At 41.1% G+C, this 23627-nt stretch overlaps 1 protein-coding gene across 1 annotated transcript in view; it reads left to right on the top strand.

Moving 5' to 3' along the window:
* The first annotated feature begins 8856 nt into the window (after positions 1 to 8856).
* Positions 8857 to 23627, top strand: part of SRBD1 (S1 RNA binding domain 1) — a 162369-nt gene continuing 147598 nt past the window's right edge. Inside the window, exons 1-4 of the mRNA XM_008162174.3 lie at positions 8857 to 8892; positions 11969 to 12048; positions 15140 to 15317; positions 18154 to 18540. Of these exons, the coding sequence (XP_008160396.2) occupies positions 11969 to 12048; positions 15140 to 15317; positions 18154 to 18540 (645 nt within the window). The 5' untranslated portion in view covers positions 8857 to 8892. The remainder of the gene's footprint in view (positions 8893 to 11968; positions 12049 to 15139; positions 15318 to 18153; positions 18541 to 23627) is intronic.

Raw genomic sequence — 23627 nt, 5'->3', positions numbered from 1 at the left:
TTTAATGCAGGCTAGAAGTAGAATTTCCAGGGCCAGAGTTTTTCAAGTTGACAGAGATGAGATCCAAACCAGTGCTGGTTGGGTTTGGATAAGAGCAGATTCCAAGGTGACTACCATCAATTCCTGTTGGCATTTGTGGTTCCCTTTTATTGGCAGGCTTAAAGGCCCAGCAGTAAAATGAACAATTTTTGGTGGTTTGTGTGTTAGGGGTACAAATACAAGACTTACTAGAATTAGGATAGACCTAATTTTATCTAAATTTACTTTTAGTAAAATTGATTATTTAATGTGCAACTAACAAAACATTTCCTTGTGATGAGAACTTCTAAGGTCTATTATCTTAGTAATTTTCAAATATACAATATAATATTGTTAACTATAGTCATTCTGTTGTAAATTATACCCCCAAAACTTATTTATCTTATAACTGGAAGTTTTTACTATGTTGTGAAACAGTCTGGGGACATTATTTTTAAGACACCTTTGAATACGCACACTTACTTATCCAGAATCTGTCTCTCTGGAAACCAGTTCATCTCGTTTATTTACCAGGAGGTTATGTAAAATATTTGCAACATTAGCCCTAGCTGGTTTGGCTCAGTGGATAGAGCAATGGCCTGAGGGCACATGTCCGGGTTGTAGGCTCGATCCCCAATAGGGGGAGTGCGGGAGGCAGCCAATCAATGATTCTCTCTCATCACTGATGTTTCTATCTCTCCCCCTCTTGCTTCCTTTCTGAAATCAATTGTATATAATAAAATATTTACAACATTAAAAAAATTTGGGGGGTGGTTTGTTAAGTAGCAATAGATAACTAATACATAAAGGTTTAATTGAAATAAGTACGTAACTACCTCTAAGTTTCCTAAATCAAGTGTACAGTAAGAATTAGACTTGTCTTTGGGTAATGTATAGAAGAACCTCTTGGTGTCCTCACTCACGTAGTTCCTACCTTAAACTCATTAAATTGGGATCTTGGGGCTAGGAATAGGAATCATCATTTTTAAAAAGCTCTGCCAATGATTCATATGTGCATTAAAATTTGAGAAGTACTAGCTAATGCTTTCTAGAAACAGGCCTGAAAATTATAGAAATTATAGACCTGGGTCTCCTGACTGATAAAGCTCATGGCAGAAAGTTATTAACGACCCTAATATATGCGATACCTACTTCTGTTAAACTCTAACTTGCAGGATCTGACAGGATTTTCTTGGTAAACTATTTGGATTTTCTTATATTCAGATCATGGTGTAGTCTAAACAAAATACCCAGTTAGGCTGTGTGAACATGATGGTTTCACTAACTTCCCACAGTGTCGCTAAAGTTTATGGATGCCACTTTCTCAATTTTAATGCCTTCCTTTGAGGTGATAAATTTATGTATCTGAGGCTCATACTTTTATCATCTTTCACTGTGAAATTAGGTCATTTTTCTGCAAAGAATGTTTTCTGTTTACAGTGACATTGGTTTCAGGAAAATTCACGTGTATAAGAATGTTGGTGGTTTTGATACCATCTATTAGCTGGCCTCTTGACGGAATCATTTTTCTGTGTGCTATTAGGCTGGCAGCTGCTTGTGATAACTTGTTACTCTCAAAGCCAAGTGCCATATTTTATGAAGGACTAGTATCCACAACAAATGAAGTACTCTCATAATTCAACAATCAAAAAATCCAGTTAAAATTTGTCAAAAGATTTGAACAGACACTTTACCTAAGAAGATATATTGGTGACAAATAAATACATTATATTAGTCATTAAGGAATGCAAATTAAAACTTTAGTGAGATACTCCTAAATACCAATTAAATGGCAAAAACAAAAACAAACAAACAAACACAAAAAACAAATGTGACAATATCAAGTCCTGGCAAGTTTGTGAGCAATGGGATCTCTCCTGCATTGCTGGTGGGAATGCAAAATAGTATTTGAAAACCAATTTAGTAGTTTCTTATAAAGCTAAATACTCATCATATGACTCAGCAATCCTGTTCGTAGTTATTTATTTACCCAAGAGAAATGAAAACGTATGTCCACACAAAAACTTATACATCAATGTTTATAGCAGCATTATTAATGATGGCCAAAAAGTGGAAAAACCCCTAAGTGTCCATCAGCTGCTGAACAGATCAACTGTAGTATGCCCACACAGTGGAATGCTAACTGGCAATAGAAAGAAACAAACCAGTGATACATGCAACAACATGGATTAATCCCTAATGCATTATACTAAGAAAAAGGATTGTGCTTCTGTTTACATGACAATCCAGAAAAGTTATAATTATTGGAACCAAGAACAGATGAGTTCTTGCCAGGGGCTGAGAGAAGATTAACTTACAAAGGGCATTTTTTAGGTGATAGAAATGTTTTATATCTTACTTGTGGTGGTGGCTATCTGACTGTGTGTTTGTCAGAATAAAAAGCTGCGTTTTACTTTATGCAAATTATTCTCAATAAATCAGACTTTAAAGCAAAAATAGCAACCACCCACACACACACTTAAACGTAGGTTAATCTGACATACATTGCTTTTCCAAAATTGAATTCCAGTCAGTGTGTGAAGCTTCTAGTATTAAAATTCTGACTACAGGCATCCTGGATGAGTGTTTCAAGCCAATCATTTGCAGGATAGTTTCAGTTCATTAAGCTGAAAGGTGGACCAAAGGTACCACAAAGAATTAGTTATGATGTACAGTCTCCAGACATGGCTCTCTGTGGTGATGAACAAAATAAACCTGGCCCCACTGTGCTGCCTTTCATCCCTTCCCTTCAACCTAGCCAGTCATGCCATCATTAGGGTTCTCATGAACCCTCCAGGGTTTCTATGCTTGGATCTCAGGCTATTAAATGAATATTTTAGGCCTCCGAGTGGTCCCTAGACCAGTGATGGCGAACCTATGACACGCGTGTCAGCACTGACACGTGTAGCCATTTCTGATGACATGCGGCCGCATGCCGAAGATGAAACATTTGCTGCTCCTAAGGATGAAACATTTGCGAAGTAATGTTTTTTTCCTCAAAGTGACACACTACTCGAGTTATGCTCAGTTTTTTGGCGAAGTTTGACACACCAAGCTCAAAAGGTTGCCCATCACTGCCCTACATACTACTCAGGGGAGATAAACGCACTAGGAGAAAATTCTGCTCCTGAATGCAACAGATTGACTTTAGCCAGCGAATTTGCCAGACAGGTGATGAGTAGAACAGTGAGCTGTGTAATAGATACAATATTTTATCTATGGTTCTGGATTTTTTTTTTAATCTCGCTTTTAATTGCATTCATTACAAAGTATTTCAAGGATTTGCAAAACATAAGTGGGGAAAAACACTGCATTTCCGTTTTCAGCTAAAGAGAGAAATTATATTCTAGTTTAATATGTAGGTCCCATTATTCATGTAAGATAAATTTGAATGTTTGTAATCCTTTTATGCTTGAAGACCCATTTCCTTGAAAAATCTGCACAATTGATTTCCTCAGGCTTCGATGATGCCTCTTTAAGATCTGTTCAGTAGTTATTCAAAACTCAGGATTTTAATCCCTTGGATCTTTTTTTTTCTTTCTTTTTACACATAAGGCAGACAGACTTTCTCTGGGCTGTAACAATGTCTTCAGCATGAGACTAGCACTTTGGAATGATGCTCTGCTCCCAGCCAGACTGAAAAAGTAACCGGACAAGCCAAGTTTGGGAATGCGTCTACAAGCCCATTCTACCTCACTCAACAAGAAGCCCCTTTCTCATTTGGGAAACGGAGGCAGTCCTTTCTCTGCTTACCAGTCTCTTATACTGTATTTTGCAGGAAGTCTCTAAGTTCCTGGCTGAATTACTGAGACAAGCCTATTGAAGCCAATGAGTTTTAATGTTTAGGAATGAGAGTGTTTGACAGTGGGGAAGTAGATGGGCAGAGCTAATATGCAAATTTATAAAATAGGGCTTGGTTTCAGTTTATGCATTCTCTAATCTGAAACAGACTCTCTGCCTTTGCAAGGTGATTAGCTTTAAGGGACAAAATGTTTGAATTTCGCAAAGCACATCTGATTTTTAGAATGGTAACCCACCTTCTGTGTGGCAGGAGCTTTAGATTACTTTCCTAGTACGAGGAAGGACTTTTTTTTTTTACTCCAGGTATAGTTCTTGGCCCAGAAGTTAGTCTACTATTTTATTTTTTAAATTTTTATTTATTGATTGATTTCATAGAGAGAGGAAAGGAGAAAGAGAGAGATTTGTTGTTCCACTTATTTATACATTCATTGATTGATTCTTGGATGTACCCTGACCGGGAATCGAACTTGCATCCTTGGCATGTAGGGGAAATGCTCTAACCAACTGATATACCTGGCCAGGGTTTATCGAGTACTTTGTCAGGCATTATTAGGCAGTATATAGGTAAAGGAAGAAGTTGGAGAAGGAGAGACTAACATGACTAATACTTAGTTCCTAGACTTAGATACAAGTATCTTATAATTTAGTGGGTGCAAAATTCAGTGCAGACAGTTGCATCTATATTAAGAATTTGTATCCTTTTAAAAATATATATATCTTTTATTGATTTCAGAGATAAAGGGAGAGGGAGAGAGAGAGATAGAAACATCAATGATGAGAGGGAATCATTGATCAGCTGCCCCCTGCACACCCACCAACTGAGGATTAAGCCCACAACCTGGGCATGTGCCCTTGACCAGAATCAAACTTGGGGACCTTCTCAATTATTGCACTAACTACCATTGTGGAGGGAAAAGAGATCTTTGCTTTGAGTTGGTGGTATATGGATGTCTTTAAGAGTACTGGGTTTAAATCCCAGAAATGCGTTTAATAGCTGATATGTCTTTGGATGAGTTATTTAACTTATCTATACCTTAGTCTTCTCATTTAAGATTTTTAAAAAGAATAGTTTATTGATTTTTTTTAGAGAGAGAGAAAGGGAGAAGAAACATCAATGTGAAAGTGTAACTTTGATTGGCAGCCTCCTGCATGGCCCATACTAGGGATTAAGCCCATAACCCAGGCATGTGCCTTGATCAGGAATCAAACTAGCAACCTTTCAGTGCACAGGACAATGCCCAACCAACTGAGGCACAATGGTCAGGGCTGATCTTCTCATTTATAGAAACAGCATAATAGCAACGTCTCATTGAGCTGAAATGCGAATTGAATATACAAATACATATAAAAGCCTTGACTTAGTGCCTGGCACATAGTAGATCATCAATGAGTATATGTTATTACTATTATTATAGTCTCCCTGGGAAGGTAGAACTCATAGGGAAATGACTTGAAAACATAGACAATAACATACAAATAATAACATACCAATGAATATCATGTGAGGAGCTGTGTGCTTTGAAGCAATAAAATAAATAACCTCCAGGCAAATCCAAAACATGTTTTCATTACTCCCAAACTGTACTGCATAGTCTCAGGTGGGTGTCCAGATTATCCCAGACTAAACCCTTGAATTTCTTGGAATTCAGCACTTAAGAACCAAAGGTAAACAATAGCTTGCGCAAGGTCCTGGAGAGAAAAGGCAGTTTTTGTGGTAGGGCCTGGTTTATGCTTAGTGATTACAAAATTTCCTTGACAGCTTTTAGTGGGAATAGCTCTTACAAACTTCTGAGGGAACTGCTTTCTAGACAGTCTTACTTGCCTTTGAAGTAGGTCACCACCTACATTAATTTTAGAGGACTTTGTCCCAACTTTTATTTTTCCCAGATGTCTGATGTCTAAAACCTTGCTAGGCTATTTATTTATTTATTTACTTATTTATTTATTGTTGGTTAATCTTCACCTGAGGATATTTTTGAGGCTATTTTCCCATTAGAGAGAGTGGAAGAGAAAGGGAGAGACAGAAAGAGAGGTACATTGATGTGAGAAAGACACATTGATTAGTTGCCTCCTGTAAGCACCCTGAGCAGGGCCGGGCATCAAGCCTGCAACCAAGGTACATGCCCTTGATCAGAATCAAAGCCGGGACCCTTCAGTCTGTGGGCAGACACTCTATCCACTGAGCCAAACCTGCTTGGGCTTGGTATACTATTTATTTATATTTTCTTCTCCAGCTGAAAAGCAGATATCCCTGGTGGAAGAGAGGAGAGTCAGTGTCCAACTCTACTATGCTGGCCAATTCCTATTCTCATTCTCACTGTGCAGTGTACCTACTACCAACCCTTGAATCTAGACGATCTTATATAGGTTGGTCGATCTGTCTGTTTGTCTGTCTGTCTGTTTCTCTTTTAATCCTCATCAGAAAATATGTTTTTATTGATTTTAGAGAGAGAAGAAGAGAGAAAGAGAAGCATCTATGTGAGATGTGAGAGAAACATTGATCAGCTGCCTCCCGAACGTGACCCAACTGGGGACGAAACCCGCAACCTAGGTATGTGCCCTGAATGGGAATTGAACTGCAACCTTTTGGCTGACCACCATGGGATGGCACTCCAACCAACTGAGCCAACCAGCCAGGGCTTGTATGGGTTTGTCTCTTGTGAAAATATAAATAAATAGTCCTGCTTGTAAATTCCTCTAGGATAGGAATTATTTTAAAAGATTTTGTGGAGCATTGATTCACCTTAACCCTTATTATTCTCTATCTTAAACCTATATAGCACAATAAAAGGTAGGTGAATAGTAAATAGCAAATGACTATTGTTTATTATGATAACTGGGTTTCCTTCCCATAATCCCGGACTGTAATGTGTTCTCTAGTATTCTTTCAGAACTAGAAATTGTGGGGCAGACAGTGATTGTAGCAGACAGTGCCAGACCTTCTGGAATCATTGCAAAAGGCAACATAAGACTACAAATTAAGAAGGGAAAAAAAAATCTCTAAACAATCTCAGAAACTGATCCTTACCAACCAAGGATCTTAGATACAGAAGAATAGAAATTTAGAAAGTCTTATTTTCCTACAGACTGCAAAAATTATCCAGTGAAATTTATGTTTACTTTGGATAAATCTGTATGTAGTAAGGTCCACTCATGGGTCATTTCATTAGCTCTTCAGCAATCAGAGTCCTTGGAAATGAGTCATTAGCATAGAAAGCTGCTTTTTAAAACAAATCCATGGGGTTTTGGTATGCTAAATTATAATCTAAACTAACAACAGCTTTATTTCCTTTATCTTACAATAAAAAAAAAATTTTTTTTGGGGGGGGGCTGTTTCTGTGAGTTTAGAGTTTAGTGTGCTTGGTAAAAAACACATCACTAAAAACAAACAAACAAACAAAAAAACCCCAAGTCATTTTCATTTCTACTGAGAACTGATTTTGAGAAAATGTATTCAAGGTGAAGGGAAAGAATTGCTGGGAAGGCCTTGTAGCATTTAAATTGGATTAGTAAAAAAACGTGGGGTTTAGGGTATGGACATGAAGCTGTTAACGTAAAAACATTCAAACCTGTAAAGAATTTTTGTGAGTTTATTTGAGCCAAACTGTCAACAACTGCCGGGAAGCAGAATCGCAACGTATTGGGACAATACTCTGGAGAATGGCAGTTTTTCACCTATTTTTGCAATCAAAGAAGGAGACGTAGGTGGGTTACATGAAATCCATTGGTGATAGATTAGAGAGGTGGGAGAAAGCAAAGGGGCGGGGGGGGGGGGGACCTCTGGGATTGGATAAAAAGTAAAATGATAGACACATACTTAGGTGGGTGCAGGATAGTTCACAGTCAACAATTAACAAGGTAACAATAACAATTAAGGAATTTATGGTCTCCTGTCAAGGCACCCAGGGCATTTGGTTGTGGCCTAAGGGCTCTGGCAAAAAGGGAAGTTACAAGTTACCCTGACATTTCAAGGATATGTTATCAGAGATGCAAAAAAGACAGATGGGCTCCGTTAAGGTAAAGGTTGCCCTTGTCAGGGAAGTTACCGGCCTAGGAAGTGACTACCCACCATAACGGCTTTTAGTTAAAGTTTAATTTCAGACCACCCTTTGCAGTTACTTTAGATCTTTGAGTTTGCAAGACTGCCATGCAGGCCTTCCCTGAGCTTGTCAGGTTAGCATGTGGCCCCTTTCGTCCACAAAGCTAACATACTTGGGAATCATTGTAATAAAAAATAAGAGCTACTTTTGTGTTTTGAGGGAAGAGAAACAGAAATACTGGATCTGGAGGAGGGCTCACTCAGGATACTAATAATAGATTATTACCACTTTCAAAGAATCTGACAAGCGAAATGGGGCAGTGCTTTTCCATTCTAGCCCAAGAAATTTGGGTAACTGGGACCTGTGTTTGCCTCAATTAATTCAGTGAGTATTTACCCCTAATTTGTATTGGGTACCTTATAGGGTAAGGGGTAAGCTAAAGCCGGAGGAGGTAGAAACAGGTTCAAAGAACAAGGTTTCTAAAACGTGTACTTGATAGTGCAATAAACTGCCGGAGAGACCAATGTAAGATAATGATGACTGTAGGGCTAAACTCTTCTGTGAAGGCAGAGGGAACCTCCTGGGCTGTGTGAGGGTTTACCAGAAGTCCTAGTCAGAAAATTTGGATATTTTCATAACTCTGAAGCAAAACTCTACGTTGGATCTTAGGAAACAATGAAATACGCTAAAAAACAAGTTAAATAAAAACATTTAAAAATTGGATTTTAGAGAGTGTAAAGCTTGACTGCTTTTTATTTTTCTACTGCAAATTCAAATAATGTAATGAAAAGAGAGCAAAGCAGTTCCAGAGAAAGAAAAACAGGGAGGCGGGTCCGCCACTGCTGTACGTCAGGCTCCACCTCCATCCCTCCCCCTCAGCCCTCCCACCCTTCGCTCAGGGAGCGCAGCCTTTTCGCAGTCAGTCAAGGAGAAGCGAGGCGGGACTTCCGGAGTTTGAAAAACTTCCGGCGGGAACCGGAAGACGCGGTCACACACACAGAATCCCGGGCCTTTGGATACGTGGTGCGGGAAGGTGAGCCGCGCGTCCGCTTTGGCGGTGTGCCTGCGGGCTAGGTTGAGCCCGGCGTCCGGGCTCCGGTGTCCTTGGGGCCATGTGAAAAGTTCTGAGCGCTCATTTGGGGAATAACGTCTCTTTTTAAAAGTGAGAAGTTTTTGCTGTTTGAGTTCTGTATTTACCAACTTGCATCCGGAAAACCCCTCGTAGCGTGTTAGTAAAAAAAAATGCAGCTCTTAGCTCATAGCGGCAGACAAAGGAAAGCCCGAGCAAACCTAGTTTGTGTTTATACCTCAGGTTTTCGGAGATGGGGGAGGAAGCATCCTTTTCACTATCAGATCATGGCAGAATCAACTTCCTTCTCAGCAGTGCGCCTGGCATCTAGGAGGCGCTGAACAGCTGTCGAGGAAAGGATGAGTGGAATGTCTAGAACTTTCCCTGGAACCTCCTACCTGATAGCATGTTATTAATGTAACGTATGTGGAATGGGAAACAGGCCTAGGCTTGGTGTTTGGGGCTCTGAGTCCTATTCCTTCTGCCACATAGCTCTTCCCTTAGAATAAACCCTTTAACCTCACTGGCTCTCATTCATAAAAGAAGACAGCAAGCCTCTGATTTCTGAGGCTCTTCCAGGTCTAGTATTTGTTTTTATTACTCAGTTGGGTATCCGCTGGCATTCAGAGCACTTATGATGGTCCCCCCGGCCCCCCCCTCCCCCCGCCGGGAAACTTCTCTAGCTACCTCTTAAAAAGCTGTTCCCCTCTGCTCTACTTCTTAAATTTTTAAATTGTGGTTTTTTCCTATTTTAATATTCGTGTGGATGCCGGTTTCTCCGTGCCCTTCTCCCGATTTTCACTTGCCCTAGTTGAGTGCTGTTCCCCTTAGTAACATCACAGAAACCTCCCAAGTTATTGATTTGAATATGCTCATGTGCCCAGAGAAATAAGACAGCTTGGTAGACTGGAACATCTCAAGCCACTAAGAATAAGAATGGTCTTCCATACCGTCACTTTTTCAAGAAAACATTGAGTGCCATGTGTGATTTTGCCTAATAGTGATGGGGAAAACAAATGCATACAGTATTCCTCTACAGAGACCATTTAAAAATATATTCTTAGGTTCATTGAACAAGTAGTTATAGAGCAGCTATTAAATGCCAGGCTCTGTGGGATGCAGAAATGAATAAGGTTAACGTGGTTTCTTCCTTCATGGTGTTTACTGTCATGAAGTGAGCAGGGGGGATGCAGACAAATAAGGATAGTTATATAGGTTATATTATATAGTACTGTATAAAGGAAGTAAACGGTCCTATAATATTATTTCCAGGACACCCATTTTAGGCCTAAAATACTAAGCTCTAAGAGATGAGAAGGAGCCAGCCTATTGGTGAGCAGGAAGAATAGTACTCCACCCAGAGTGAACTTGAGGTGGGAAAGAATCATGCTTGTTACAGGAACTGAATATTATAGGAACGACGGTTGTGGAGATACAGCAAGTGGTAAATATAGTTAGAAAGGTAGGCGGGGGTCAGTCCTGCCGGGCACTTTAGAAGGCAGTAGTAAAAAAATATGATTTGATCACCAAATGGGTTTTAAGCATTTTCTAAATGACCTGGACTGGTATGTGGCGAATGGGTTGTAGGGGCAAGAGTGGAAGCAGAGAGGCCGGTTAAGAGGCTGGTACAGTAGTCCAGGTGAGAGATAGTGGGGACTAAAGACTCACTGAATATTATAGAGATTTAAGATATATTTTGGAGGAAAAATTTGTGACTTACTAATAGACTGGATGTGGGAGATGAAAGAAAAACAGATTTGCAAGTGAAACTTGGGGGGATAATGGATATTTTCATTGTCTTGGTTGTGGAGATGTGTATACATATGTCAAAACATCGAATTTGTATATTTAAAGCATGTACAGTGTATTGCATGTCAATTATAGCTCATTGAAGCTGTTAACATTTTTTGAAGGTTCTGGCTTAGCAAAAAATCATCTATCTTAGGTGGATGGTGGTGCAATTTATTGAGATGGGGTAGGAGTGGGTTAAGTAGGTGATATAGGTATTTAAAACCATGGAAATAGCCTGGCCGGTGTTGCTCAGTGGTTGAGTGACGTCCTATGAATCGAGGTCACGGTTCAGTTTGATTTCTGGTCAGGGCACATACCTGGGATGTGGGCTGGATTCCCAGTGTAGGGCGTGCAGGAGGCGGCTGATCAATGATTGTAATCATGGATGTTTTTATCTCCCTCTCCCTTCCTCTCTGATATTAATAAAAATATATTAAAAACACCACATGGAAATAGATGAAATTTTGGTTAATGTAACAAATCCTATGACACACAGTAAGGGAATGTTAGAGAATGGAGGTAGATAAACAGTTCCTAAGAACATTGGTCTTTAAACATCAGTTTAACCCTAGATAATTTATCAGCTAAAATAAATCTGCTTATTTCCTGTATCATATGATGTTTCTGGCTATTTGTCTTAATTTTTTAGAGTTGGGCCTTTGAATTTGGTAAATATTTTTCAATGGCTTTAGTAATTGTTATTTAAATATTGAAACTTTTATTATAAGGGAATGGATTATCTTGTTTTAGGAATAACGTGGCTGCTTAGTCAATCAATATTGCCAACTTTGCATATAAACTTCTTTATACTGTAAGAAGACATAGAAGAGGGAAAATAGTTCTTACAGTTTAATATAGTTTATAGTTTAGATGTAGTTTAATAAAGAACTTTATAGTTTGCTGTCTGATATACTATCAAAAAACACTTGTAGTGTACTCAAGCATATAATTCTAAAAAACTATGAATTGTCACCCTATAGGAGCTAATATTTTTACCAAAGATGACTCACACTCGTCAGGCTTTTGAAATCATTGGAAAGGTGTTAGCTGCTCTTAAAATTGGCAGCCACATAAGAGGGGAAACCTGTGTTTAGGGTTTAAATAACCCCCATTTCCCCTCCCCGACAGCATTTTCTAATATCAGAGCTATTGGAGTGTTAGTTTTGCATGACATGTTTTGCAGACAAAATAAGTCATCAGTCATTCAGGTGATTCAAATCATGCTGATTTCATGTTCTATTTCTTCCAGATGTCATCATTGCCAAGAAGAGCAAAACTAAAGGTCCAGCCTGCAGTACCCATAGATGAATTTTCTTCCTTCTCTGAGTTGTAAGCATATTGTTTTCTTTTTGTGGGGGTGGGGAGGGTGGGAGAATGGTGTATATTTTAGGGAATTAATGCATTCTTTCACTAACTTCTAAGTCATTTGGATTGAAGAAGGCTGTGCTTTTTTTCACTCATTCATGCAACAGATATTTATTAAATTCATGCTTTGTCCCAGGTTCTGTTTCGGTATTGGTACTGTTGAACAAGGAGAAAGAAAGTAATGAACTAAACGTTTAAAAATACATATGTTTTTATTGATTTCAGAGAGGAAGGAAGAAGGAGGAAGGGATAGAAACATCAATGATGAGAGAGAATCATTGATTGGCTGCCGCCTGCACACCCCCCACCAGGGAACGAGCTCACAACTGGCCATGTGCCCTGAATCAGAATCAGACCTTAATGTTCATCCACTGAGCCACACCAGGCAACAAACTAAAAATTTAACATAATATTTACACTATAATGTAAGCTACATGAGAGCAAGGAATTTTTAAATACAGGTGGGGCAAAAGTAAGTTTACAGTTGCTCATATGGAAAATAATACAATAATTGATAAATAATAATACAAGAATAAACTCTGAGTTTCACATACAACTACAAATCTACTTTTGCCCCATCCTGTATTGCTTTAGAGCAAGGTTTCTCAACCGCTACACCATTGATCAGATAATTCTTTGCTGTGGGGGACTGTCCTTTTCATTATAGGAAATGGAGCAGCATCTGGGGTATCTATCTACTAGATGCCAATAGCATCTTCTCATTCTCCTTGACTCTCCTGTGAGGACAAAATTGTCCCCAGTTGAGAACTTCTGCTTTAGAGCACCATAGTAGGTGCCCTGAAGAAAGGACCGATTAATGTTAGACAGTAATAGTACTGTAAGGAAACATAAAAGAGGACGAGATAAGAGAGCATGGTGAATGGTTGGAGTGGGAGACATTTTGGTTACAGTAGTTGGGAAAGTTCTTTTGGAGTGTGTGGCAAGAGATCTAAAAGATTTGGGAGTGCAATTAGCAAAGATCTGAGGAATAGATGGATGTTCCAAGTTGAGGGGACAGCAAATGTGACAACCCTGAGGCAGGAATGAGCTTGGAGTGTTCAGGGAACAGCAGGACCAGAGTCACCAAGGCAGAGAGGGACTGGAAGTGAGATTAAAATGGGTGAGAAGTGGTTTGATTTGGTATATATTTTAAAGATAGAGTAGATAGGAATTGGGGAAGACTGGAGGAGAATCAGGTGTGAGGGTGGTGAAATCAGACGATCTGTTTGGGGCTTGGTAAGTTTGAGATGATTGCTAGACATTGAGTGAAAGTGGGCATTCTCTAGAGTTTAGGTCAAGTTGGATACATAAAATTGAGATTCCTCTATATTCAGCTATAGGATGAGATAAGGTCATCTAGTAAAAAGAATGTAGAGAGCAGAGAGCTGAGGACTAGGTCTGAGAGGTTCCCGACATTGAAAGGTTGTGGAGAGGAGGGTGAGCAAGCAAAGGGTCTAAGGAGTAGCTGCCAGGGAAGCAGGAGGAAACCAGAGGAGCAGTGTCCGTTAGGTGTGAAAGACGTGCTCTAAGGAGTGAGTGCCTGGTGCTGCTGAGAGGTCAAGTGCGATTAGGAATGAGCGTTGACTAGCTGTCTTAGAACTGCCTCATGTATAATAAAATAATACCTGTGCTGAGCTTCTCTTCCTAATAAATGAAGCCATTCAGCTCAGTTTGGTAATGGCATGACGAGCAGAACCCTGGTTTTCTGATTCCTTGGTTTTCTAAATCTTATTCTTTTAATTCACCTGTTACTGTGCTATGTCACTTTAATGCTTTTTGGTGTTATTTCTTTATTTTTGACTGCTTTTAGGCTTTAGTTAGTGTCTGCCTCTGAAGATAACTCACCTAGAGACCATCAGTAGCTTCACCTCTCGTAACTATGCTCTCCTAGGGCATAATTTAGCTAAGCAGTCATCCAATCATGCTTTGCCTCTAGGCAGAACTTAAACATTAAAAAAGCCAAACATCTCTATTCACTAATCAGTGAAGGAAGTAGTTATCCTTCCTGCCAATATTTACCTTTTACATTGTGGGAAGACATAAAATTAATTGGATTGACAGAGCATGATGCTCCTTTACCAAAGTTCACATGCTGCTTTTGCTCTGCTGTTGCTATGAGTTTGATTCTTGAGTTGTTAGAAATGTCCTGTAGCTGCACCTGATCCCGTTTCATCAGGAAACAGATCCATTCTGTGATGGGAAAAAAAGGGCTAAGTAAAAATAGTTGGAGCTCTGCCTGCATGGATCAGTGGTTGAGCATTAACCTATGAACCAGGAGGTCACGGTTCGATTTCTGGTCAGGGCACATGCCTGGGTTGTGGGCTCGATCCCCAGTGTGGGGTGTGCAGGAGGCAGCCAATCAATGAGTCTCTCACCGTTGATGTTTCTCTTTCCCTCTCTCCCTCTCCTTTCCTCTCTGAAATCATTTAAAAAAAAAAAAGATGCATCTTATTTCTTCCCACTCTGGAAGGTCTGGGAGTGCAAAAAAACAAAACAAAACCAAAAACAAAAACAAAAAACCCACAACAAAAACAAAATAGCTGGAAGGGTCTTGGTAGTGGCTTTTTATGTAATTGAGTGTGCTTCCTAGAGTCATTTCCCACTCTTTACATGGTTTGAGTAACCTAATACAATTTAAATGAATACGGTTAATACTTCGGCAATTATTTAAGTGCTTTTCACTGTTAAAGTGGAAAACCTCACAGTGACTATTGTGTGACATGCTCCAGTACATTGCTGACTGTAATAAATGACTTCCTGTGCATTGAATGTATGTGTGTATATAGTTGTCTGTTAGGTGAGAGGTGAATAGAGAGACCTGTGATTTACAGCATATCGGGGGCTATTTTTACATTGGTCTGATTAACTCTTGTTTCAATTTTTGGTAATATCTGTTCATAGCTTGTGCTCATATAACTCCATTTTATATTAAACACCACATACCTTATTCTTTTTTCAAGATGTATGTTTGTCTTTTTGTGGATTTTTTTTTTTTTTTTTTACTTTGACATTTGGCTTCATTTTTCCTACAATTTTTCTGTCAATTTACTCCTAGATCATCTGCCTCTGAAGAAGATGACAAGGAAGATAGTGCCTGGGAGCCCCAAAAGAAAGTCCCCAGAAACCCTAAGCAACCTGTTTGCAAGGAATCCAAACCGAAGAGGGTGCCCCGGGGGAAGAAGAATACCCTAAAGACCAGCGATGGCTCGGAAGGCATGGTTGTTAAGGAGCTGGTAGGTCCGTTAGCTGGACACAGGGCCACTGCAGTGCTTTCCTAACTGGTGATGTTACTGTCTCCTTTATTTAGTGCCCAAATGAGTGCCAGGTCTCATTCCTTTACACCTGAGCTATCACTTGGGCACATATGTGGTGGGGGCTGTGCATCAAGTGGCCTCTGGACGTGTGTGGACTGCTTTGCAAACTCCTGACACTACCCTGCTGTCACACTTTCTTCTGTCCTGTATCCATCTGCATAAATTGGTGGCAGGTGTAGCCTGTTGCCTTTTATCAGTGTGTGTTACTCTTTTCTCTCTAAATGGTTGTGTTTTTTTTTCCCCCTCCCCCTGGGCGACCCCCCCCTTCCGTGCTGCCACTGTGGTGGGTGGGTGGCGGGCGTCCGTCCCCCTTGTGAAGGAAGCGATGCCGCGAGAGTGAGACAAACCCTTGTGTCGAGGGCTGACTTGCAATAGATTGCAGTGAGGGAGCTGCTCTGCTACGTATGAAACCCCGACCCAGAAGCAGGTCGTCTACGAATGGTTTAGCGCCAGGTTTCCCCTTTCCAGCCGCACTCTGTTTCCCAGGACGAAGGGCTCTCTGCACTGGATGCTGGTCCTGATGCACGGCTCCGCCACGCCACGGCGGCGTGGTGGTTGGGTGCAACGGCCCGCTGGCGGGGACAGTGGGGGACCAGCTATCTGAGGAAATGGTTGATTTTTGCTTGCAAATTTTAAATCTTGGTTTTTCTGTCTGTGTAGACCTATCCTTTAGTCATTTTTTAAATTAACCTTTTTATTTCTAGATAATTTCACATACAGCTGTAAAAAATATACAGAGATAGTATGTGCCCTTCATCCAGTTTTCCCCAATGGTAACATATTTCAAAATATAGGAAAATATTACAGTGAGGATTTGACGGTTATAAAACCCACTCACCTTATTTAGATTTCCCCAGTTTTCTTTGTATTCATTTATGTGTGCGAGTATGTGTATATTTAGTTCTATGAAGTTGTATCACGTGTAGGTTTGTGTATCCACCACACAGATCCTTGTGGTCCCATCACCATAGAGACCTAGTACTGCTCATTTATAGCCACACCCAGCTCCTTCCCACCCTTCCTTTCCCTCATCTCCTCCCTGCCCCCAATTTCTGACTTCTGGCAACCACTAATTTGTTCAAGAATGTTATATAAATATAATCATACTAGAGGCCCAGTGCACGAAATTTGTGCACAGGAGTGGGGCGGGGGGTGTCTCTCAGCCTGACCTGCACCCTCTCCAATCTGAGAGCCCTCTCGCAATTCGGGACCTCTGGCTCCTAACTGCTCACCTGCCTGCCTGCCCTAACCACTCTGCCTGCCTGCCTGATCCCCCTAACTGCCCTCCCCTGCCGGCCTGGTCACCCCTATTAACTTTTATTTTAATGTTATCCCTTTCACACACAATTGTATTTGACTTCCTTATTGGCTTCTCCCTCTCACACAACTTTTCTCTCTCCTTTATGTAACACTTTTTCCTACTGACTCATCATTTATAAACTTTTCTTCCCTCCTTATTTCCTACTTCTGTTCCATCATCCTTCTTCCCATCTTTCTCCTACCCTCCCTCCCTCCCTCCCCACATTCCTTCTGTCCTTATCTTTACCCCTGCACTCCCTCCCCTTTTCCTTCCTTCCCACCTTAATTTTTTTCTTCACTTCCTCCCTGAGACCTGCTTTGCTCCCTCCCCCATTTCTTCGTTCTTCCCATTCTCCTTTTAAGCTCTACTGGCCTCCCCTTTAAAACTTTTCTTCCCTCCCTCTTTCTCTCTCATCCTACCTTTCCCATACATTCTTCTCTACGTACTTCCACTGTTTTAACATCTATCTACCTGCCTAATTATTTACTATCATTTATCTTTTTTCTTTTCGGACTCCTACTTTTAAAATCTGTTCCCAGTACACAACTATACTTGATTTTCATTATAGCTCCTACAGTTCACTCAGACATCCTCTTTCCTTCTTTAACTCTGCTCTCTACTGACTCCTTTATAAAGTTCTTCCCTCCCTTCCTCCCTCCCTTCTTAAAGCTTCTGTTCGGGGGAGCGTTAACCCCTAGCCCAGGGCTCAGCCCCAGCCAGGTGTTTGCTGCCTCCCCTTCCCCGGCCTCCCTGCCACCATCCTGCTCCCATTCCCTGCCCGGGACACCTGGCCCAGTGAGGGTGGCTGAGACCTGCACGGCCCAGGTGCTGCTGCTGCCACAAAGCAGGAGTGCCTCTGCCCAGAAGGCCTCAGACCGTCCACCACTCCGTCTTGGACCCGTGGGTGCCTCCCTGCCAACAGCCTGTGCCGGGGGGCACCGCCCTCCTCCCGCATCTGGGCAGGGCTTCTGCCCCGCCCCTCTCTAGGTGCACCTGCTCTCTACCCCCACTCCCCCCGCAGTCGCCAACCCCTCCTGCGTGGAGCCCCGCGTTTCCTTCCCTTTTCCATTCCTGCATCTTTTTTTGTTCCCTTTCTGTATTTCTGTTTCTCTTCTCGGCCTGTATGCATGCAGGCCTGCCTTCCTCTCCCTCTCCTTTCTTATCCCCTCCTATTGTATCCTATCCTATACCCTGGGCCTTACAGCTGCCTGAGCAGAGGGCAGGGACACAGCCTGCTGATCTGGTTGTGACGTGACGCTGTAACGGATAATTTGCATATTTCTCTGTTATTAGTATAGATAGTGTGTAACTTTTTGAGATTGCCCCCCCAACATAATCTTGAGATTCTTCCAAGTTATTGTGTGAATAATTTGTTCCTTTTCATTGCTGAGTAATATTTCATAGTAATTGGTTTTTGTCTTCTAATTACCATGTGTTTTCTTTGTGATTTGATAGAATAGTTCTGTGCTTATTGCTGATGTTAATTTGGAAGACAGAAAAAATAAATTTGATACTGTACAGACTCTGAAAACAGCAAGGACAAAACGAAAAAATTCAGCTCAGTCACCTTCAGCTCCAAGGACCAAAAAGCTGAAAGTTGATGAAGAAACCAACAAAACCAGCAACTTCAAGAGTGAGAGTAACAGTACAGAGACACCATCCACAAGCACCCTGTGGGAAGGGGCATGCAAGAAGGAAGAGGATGAAGATGACTGTATATCTGGTCAGTCCCCTTTAAAGAAAATAAAGACCGAATCATGTCCTCAGGGCCAGCCTGTCAGGTTTCCAGCAAATGCCAGCAATGTTATAGAGGAGGCGGAAATGAACTGGGACATAGTACAGGTATGTGCAGCCTTTTTTTTTCTATTTTAGTTCAGTTGATTCCTTTCCTTTTGACTAGCATAGGAGTGTTAGTGGCCAAGGGAAGGGTTGGGAGTTTTCTCTTTTTGGTTTGTTAGTGATTTCAGGAGGCTTTGGTCACTGGTTCTTTTCCTGGGTATGCTGCTTTGTGTCATAGCTTATTGTCGTCAGCTCTTTAGCTAAGAGCTGTGACCTCAGGCAAGGGATGTCTCTGAGGGATGTCTCCTTCAGGCAAGGGATGTCTCTAGTGAACATTTGCTATATAGACAGTATACCAACAGATTGGGCCCTTAAAGGTTCATTATTAAGTTTTTGCTTTGAATTTGGACTGTATTTCTCTATAAAGCCGTGCAAGTGATTGGGTCATTGGCCGTTGTACATCTATTTAACACAGTGTAATGTTGTAATATACTATGAACAAGACCTAGCAGTTTCTTAAAGGAAAATTCTGTTTGAATTCCAACTTGAGGTACCATAATTATATCAGGGGAACTCGGATTTATCCCAGTTTATTTTGTTGCTTTGGGGATAGTAGAGAAGAACTGACCTTAAACAGTGATTCTCAACCTTTTTGTTTGCCCCAACACAGTCTGAGAACATTTCACATAATAATGGCATTGCCCCTCAGGGTACCTTGGGGGTGACCTCCTTCCCTGTTGTCTGTCCTGGGATTCTGATGTGCACTCCTTTCCTGGCTGTGCGTTGCTGCTCTAGAGCCAGGACCTCTGCTGGATTCTAATACTACTCAGTCTGGGAAACTTTAGGTGTGATTTACATTTTGGGGTTTAAAAAAATTTAACCAGATGTAGTCATCTTTGTCTAACCTTGAATTAACTTTTACAGACAATTCTTGTGGTATGTGTGGATTTCCTTTCCTATGCCTTTTTATTCCCCCATAAACAGGAGAAACTCCCCAATTTTGTGGGAGAGAAAATAATTTCACCATAGCACTGCATTCCTGCTTTCTAAATTGATTGAGAACAGAGGCAGGTGTTGGGGAAATGGCGCCGGAGAAGAGTGAGAGTCAGTGATGCCATGTTGGTTGGAAAGGCCTGGAACAATTGAATGCCTATAATCTGCGTATTATCTGCTATAAAGCAAAATGTATGTCCAAGGTCTCTGGGGAAATCCTGAAAAGTACCTAGTTAGTTAGGAGTGGTCAGTGGAAATTACTTGTATAGAAATTATTAATTACTAGAAGCCCGTTGCACGAAGTTTCGTGCAATAGACTTTCCTTCACCTGGCTGCCAGCATCAGTTTTCCGCCACTACCAGTTTTCCTCTAGCCACCTGCTGATAGGAGTGCCTCCCGCCAGCGCGATCTCTGGCATCTGGCCACCCGCCGATCGGAGCGCGGAGCGCCTCCCGAAGGCTGGGGGCGGGACTCGGGGTGGCCGATGGCGCTGGCTGGAGGCGCTCCGATCGGCAGGTGGCTAGAGGAAAACTGGTATAGTGGCGGAAAACTGATGCTGGCAGCCATGCAATCAGCCGCCACTGGCGCCTTCCTCCAGCCCCATGTGTCCTCCCGCAGCGCTGGCCGTTTAGGCCGGTGAGAGGAGCTGGGGGCGGGGACCCCCCCCTCCCGTCAGCCAATCGGCCACCCTGAGTCCCGCCCCCCGCGCCTCCAGCCGGCCCAATCGTGGGCGTAGCAGAGTGATGCAATTTGCATATTACCTTTTTATTAGGTACGATTACTAACTAGAGGCCCGATGCATGAAATTCGTGCAGGAGTAGGCCTTCCTTCCCCCAGCTGCCAGCACCGGCTTCCCTCTGGCTCCTGGGACCCGGGCTTCCTCGCTTCATTCGTCTGGTCTAATTAGCATATGACGCTTTTATTATTATAGATTGAACATGTGAGAAATGACCTTTTTATTTCCTTCATTTTGTGTGATAATCTCCATGAACCCTGACAACCATGACACCTGATCCCCCCCCCCATTTTCAAGGCATGTTTCCCAACTCTGAAAAGTTCACTGTTCTCTCAGGAACATCACTGTTTTGTTTGGGGAGGGAAAACTGCATTGCCCGTACTTGACTTATTTATAGGCTTCACATATAAACATAGTGTCTATTTACTAATCAGGGATTAGAGATCACTGAGCCAGAGAACCTGCTTCTTTTCAGGCCTGTCCCCCAAGCTGCAAATGTGGGGTTGCCACCAGAAACTAGTTTTTGTCAAAGTACATTATACTATTATGCAAATATGTTGTGAATACCCTGAGCATTATAAGAATTTGAAGAGGTGACTAGCTGCAAGCAGTTTCTGAGAAAATCAAATGCTCCAAAGTGGTGATTGATATTATATGTCTCTTTATTTTGAGGGGTGTAGGGGGAGGGGAGTGGAGCAGCCATATGGAATATTTTTGCAAAGTTTCTAAATTAAGAAGGAAGAGCAAGCAAAACCTCTTCATTAGCTATTTATCCCTTTCTTGCAACAGCTGATGTGTGATTATATGGGTGAAGAAGACTCTGGGATGACAAAATTGGGGAAAGAAGTGGGACAGGAAGGAGGTGAGCTGAGTTGGCTTTCTCTCTGCAGTTCTGCATATAAGCACAGCATCACTCATTAGGTCAAACTGTTTATTCCAGGATGAATTAAGTAAAACAAAGTTTTTGTTACTAATATATAGCTGGTAGTTTTTAAAAACTATTTTGAAGTATACATACAGAAAATTGTAGTTAATGTATACAGTTTATGAATGTTCAAAAGTGTCATCATATATCCAGCTTCCAGATCAAGAAACAGAACATTAACAGCACCCTGGAATCTCCCTTCATAACCTTTTCTAACCAATGCCCTCTCCTGTAACCACTCTGATTTCTAACAGCATAGATTAGTTTTTCCTTTTGCAGTCTTTAACAAAACTTTCTGTGTCTGATAAGTGATCCAATAAAATGAACACATAAGGGTAAAAAGAATAGCAGGAATTAACAGCTTTCAGAAGGAATGTATTTAATTGCTGGTTTTTGGAATGATGTTGAATAGAACATTCTCAATTCTACTCATTAGAGTGTCATTTAATTTCAGTGTTAGTTCTTTTAAATTGTAGATGCTGCCTAAGGCTGATTAAGGCTCTGGTTTATTAACTGATGCCTAGATTTTATTTATTTTTTAAACTGAAGCAATGAGAATATAGACTTGAAGGAGTAAATCTCTGGACACTTGGAGGATGCCATTTTGTTAAAGGTTTTAAACACTACAGGGGCAGTATGAAGGCCATGTCTCACTTCACTGCAGTAGGATTCAGGAAGAGAAGTAAAGGCAATTGATTAATTTGTGTTTTTGCCTGAAAAGAAAATCATCTTGCTTTGTACACAATCAAATTTTTGAAAAGGTACTATACTAGTTGCTCGGGGGACTGGGCAATTCACTTAACTTCCTTGGGCCTCAATTTTTGTATTTGTAAAATAGGAATAATAATAGTACCGCTTATATAGTTTAAATGAGTTCATATTGAATATGTAAAAGTGTTTAGAATATAATAAACCCCAATATAGGAGCTAGTTTAGAATATAATAAGCCTCATAATGAAGCATCCATCTTATATAAAAACTGCTGTTTGAAATTTTAACCCTGCTATTTGGCTTCTGTAAATGCTTGCTTGCTTAAATAATAAGGAAAATAAGACTACTCCCACTTCAGAGAGGCCATTAAACCTTCCCCGGACGAAGTTATCAGTGCTGGCACCAGGCCAGGTCTTTGGTTGAGGTCTCAAGGCCCCAGCACATAGGGGCTCTTTAAGAACTTGCAAAGGGGGCCGGAAACACCCCATATTTGGGAGACAAAGAAGGTAAAAACATATAAATAGGAAAAGTTACTCCATGTTGGGGTCCAGAATTTGAGAGACATTTTCCTCTGGGCCCACACATAATAATAAATGTAACTCCATCTCTCTAAGCGTTGCTTGGTTCTTCGGTTTTCTGTAACAATATAGGTGTTAGTTTAAAACACTTCACAAAAAGTACCTCTCTATTTAAAATTTATTGATTTTTTTACAGAGAGGAAGGGAGAGGGAAAGAGAGTTAGAAACATCAATGAGAGAGAAACACCGATCAGCTGCCTCCCTCACACCCCCAACTGGGGATGTGCGCGCAACCAAGGTACATGACCTTGACCGGAATCGAACCTGGGACCCTTGAGTCCACAGGCAGACGCTCCATCCATTGAGCCAAACCAGCCAGGCTCTATTTAAATCTTATAGGGGAAAAAAATCTCAAGACTGCCTTCTTTTTTACTTTACTCTCATTCTTATCTACCAGTTAACTATACAAATTATTAAAGTAATAAAAGTGGGAATGGTTTAAAAGTAAGAAACTACAGTAGTTCTCTGCCTTACTCCTACCCATCCTTAAGGCTTGCTCTCTACTTTTAACTCTTAAACATTTCTTTGTTGTTAGCCTTTTTTTTTTCTAAAATACAGACTTCTGGGCCCCAACCCAGAGTTTCTGAATCAGTCAATCTGGAGTGGGGCTCAATAATTTGCATTTCTAAGAAGTTCCCAGATGATGCATGTGCTTCTACTTTGGGGATCACACATTGTGAACCACTGCTCTAGTGCACAAATCTCATTGACTCGTAGGGGTTACAGGCTATTGATTCAACAGCTGAAACGAAGTAATGAGCAGGTCAGTCATTTAGTGGCTTAATAGTGGCCATAGGCTAAAGTTCAAACTCTTTACAGAATTCACCATTCACTTTTTCATTTTTCACCTCAACACCACATGTACATTTTAGCATTGCTGGACGTATAGCAACTTAAAAAATGTGCCTAGGTTTCTCATCAGTGGCTTTTGATATGCTAGTCTCTCATCCTGGAATTCCTGCCCCCATTTGGCTGCCTTCTTTTTCTTGTTGCTTTTCCATGCTTTAGATGTTTCTACCTTCCCTATGCTCTTAAAACAATCAATATATGCTTCTGTCAGAGTACAAATCACACTGTAGTTTAACTGCTACCCTGTCTGTCTGTCTTCTGTTAGTGTAACCGGACAAACAGTGGGTCCGTGCTGCCTGTCACTATTCAAGCCAATTAAGCAGAGACAGGGTTGACTCATATATGAGCATTTATTCCA

The sequence above is a fragment of the Eptesicus fuscus genome, chromosome 16 (assembly GCF_027574615.1).
Source record: "Eptesicus fuscus isolate TK198812 chromosome 16, DD_ASM_mEF_20220401, whole genome shotgun sequence".
NCBI lineage: Eukaryota > Metazoa > Chordata > Mammalia > Chiroptera > Vespertilionidae > Eptesicus > Eptesicus fuscus.
This window is presented reverse-complemented; position numbering and strand designations above follow the sequence as displayed.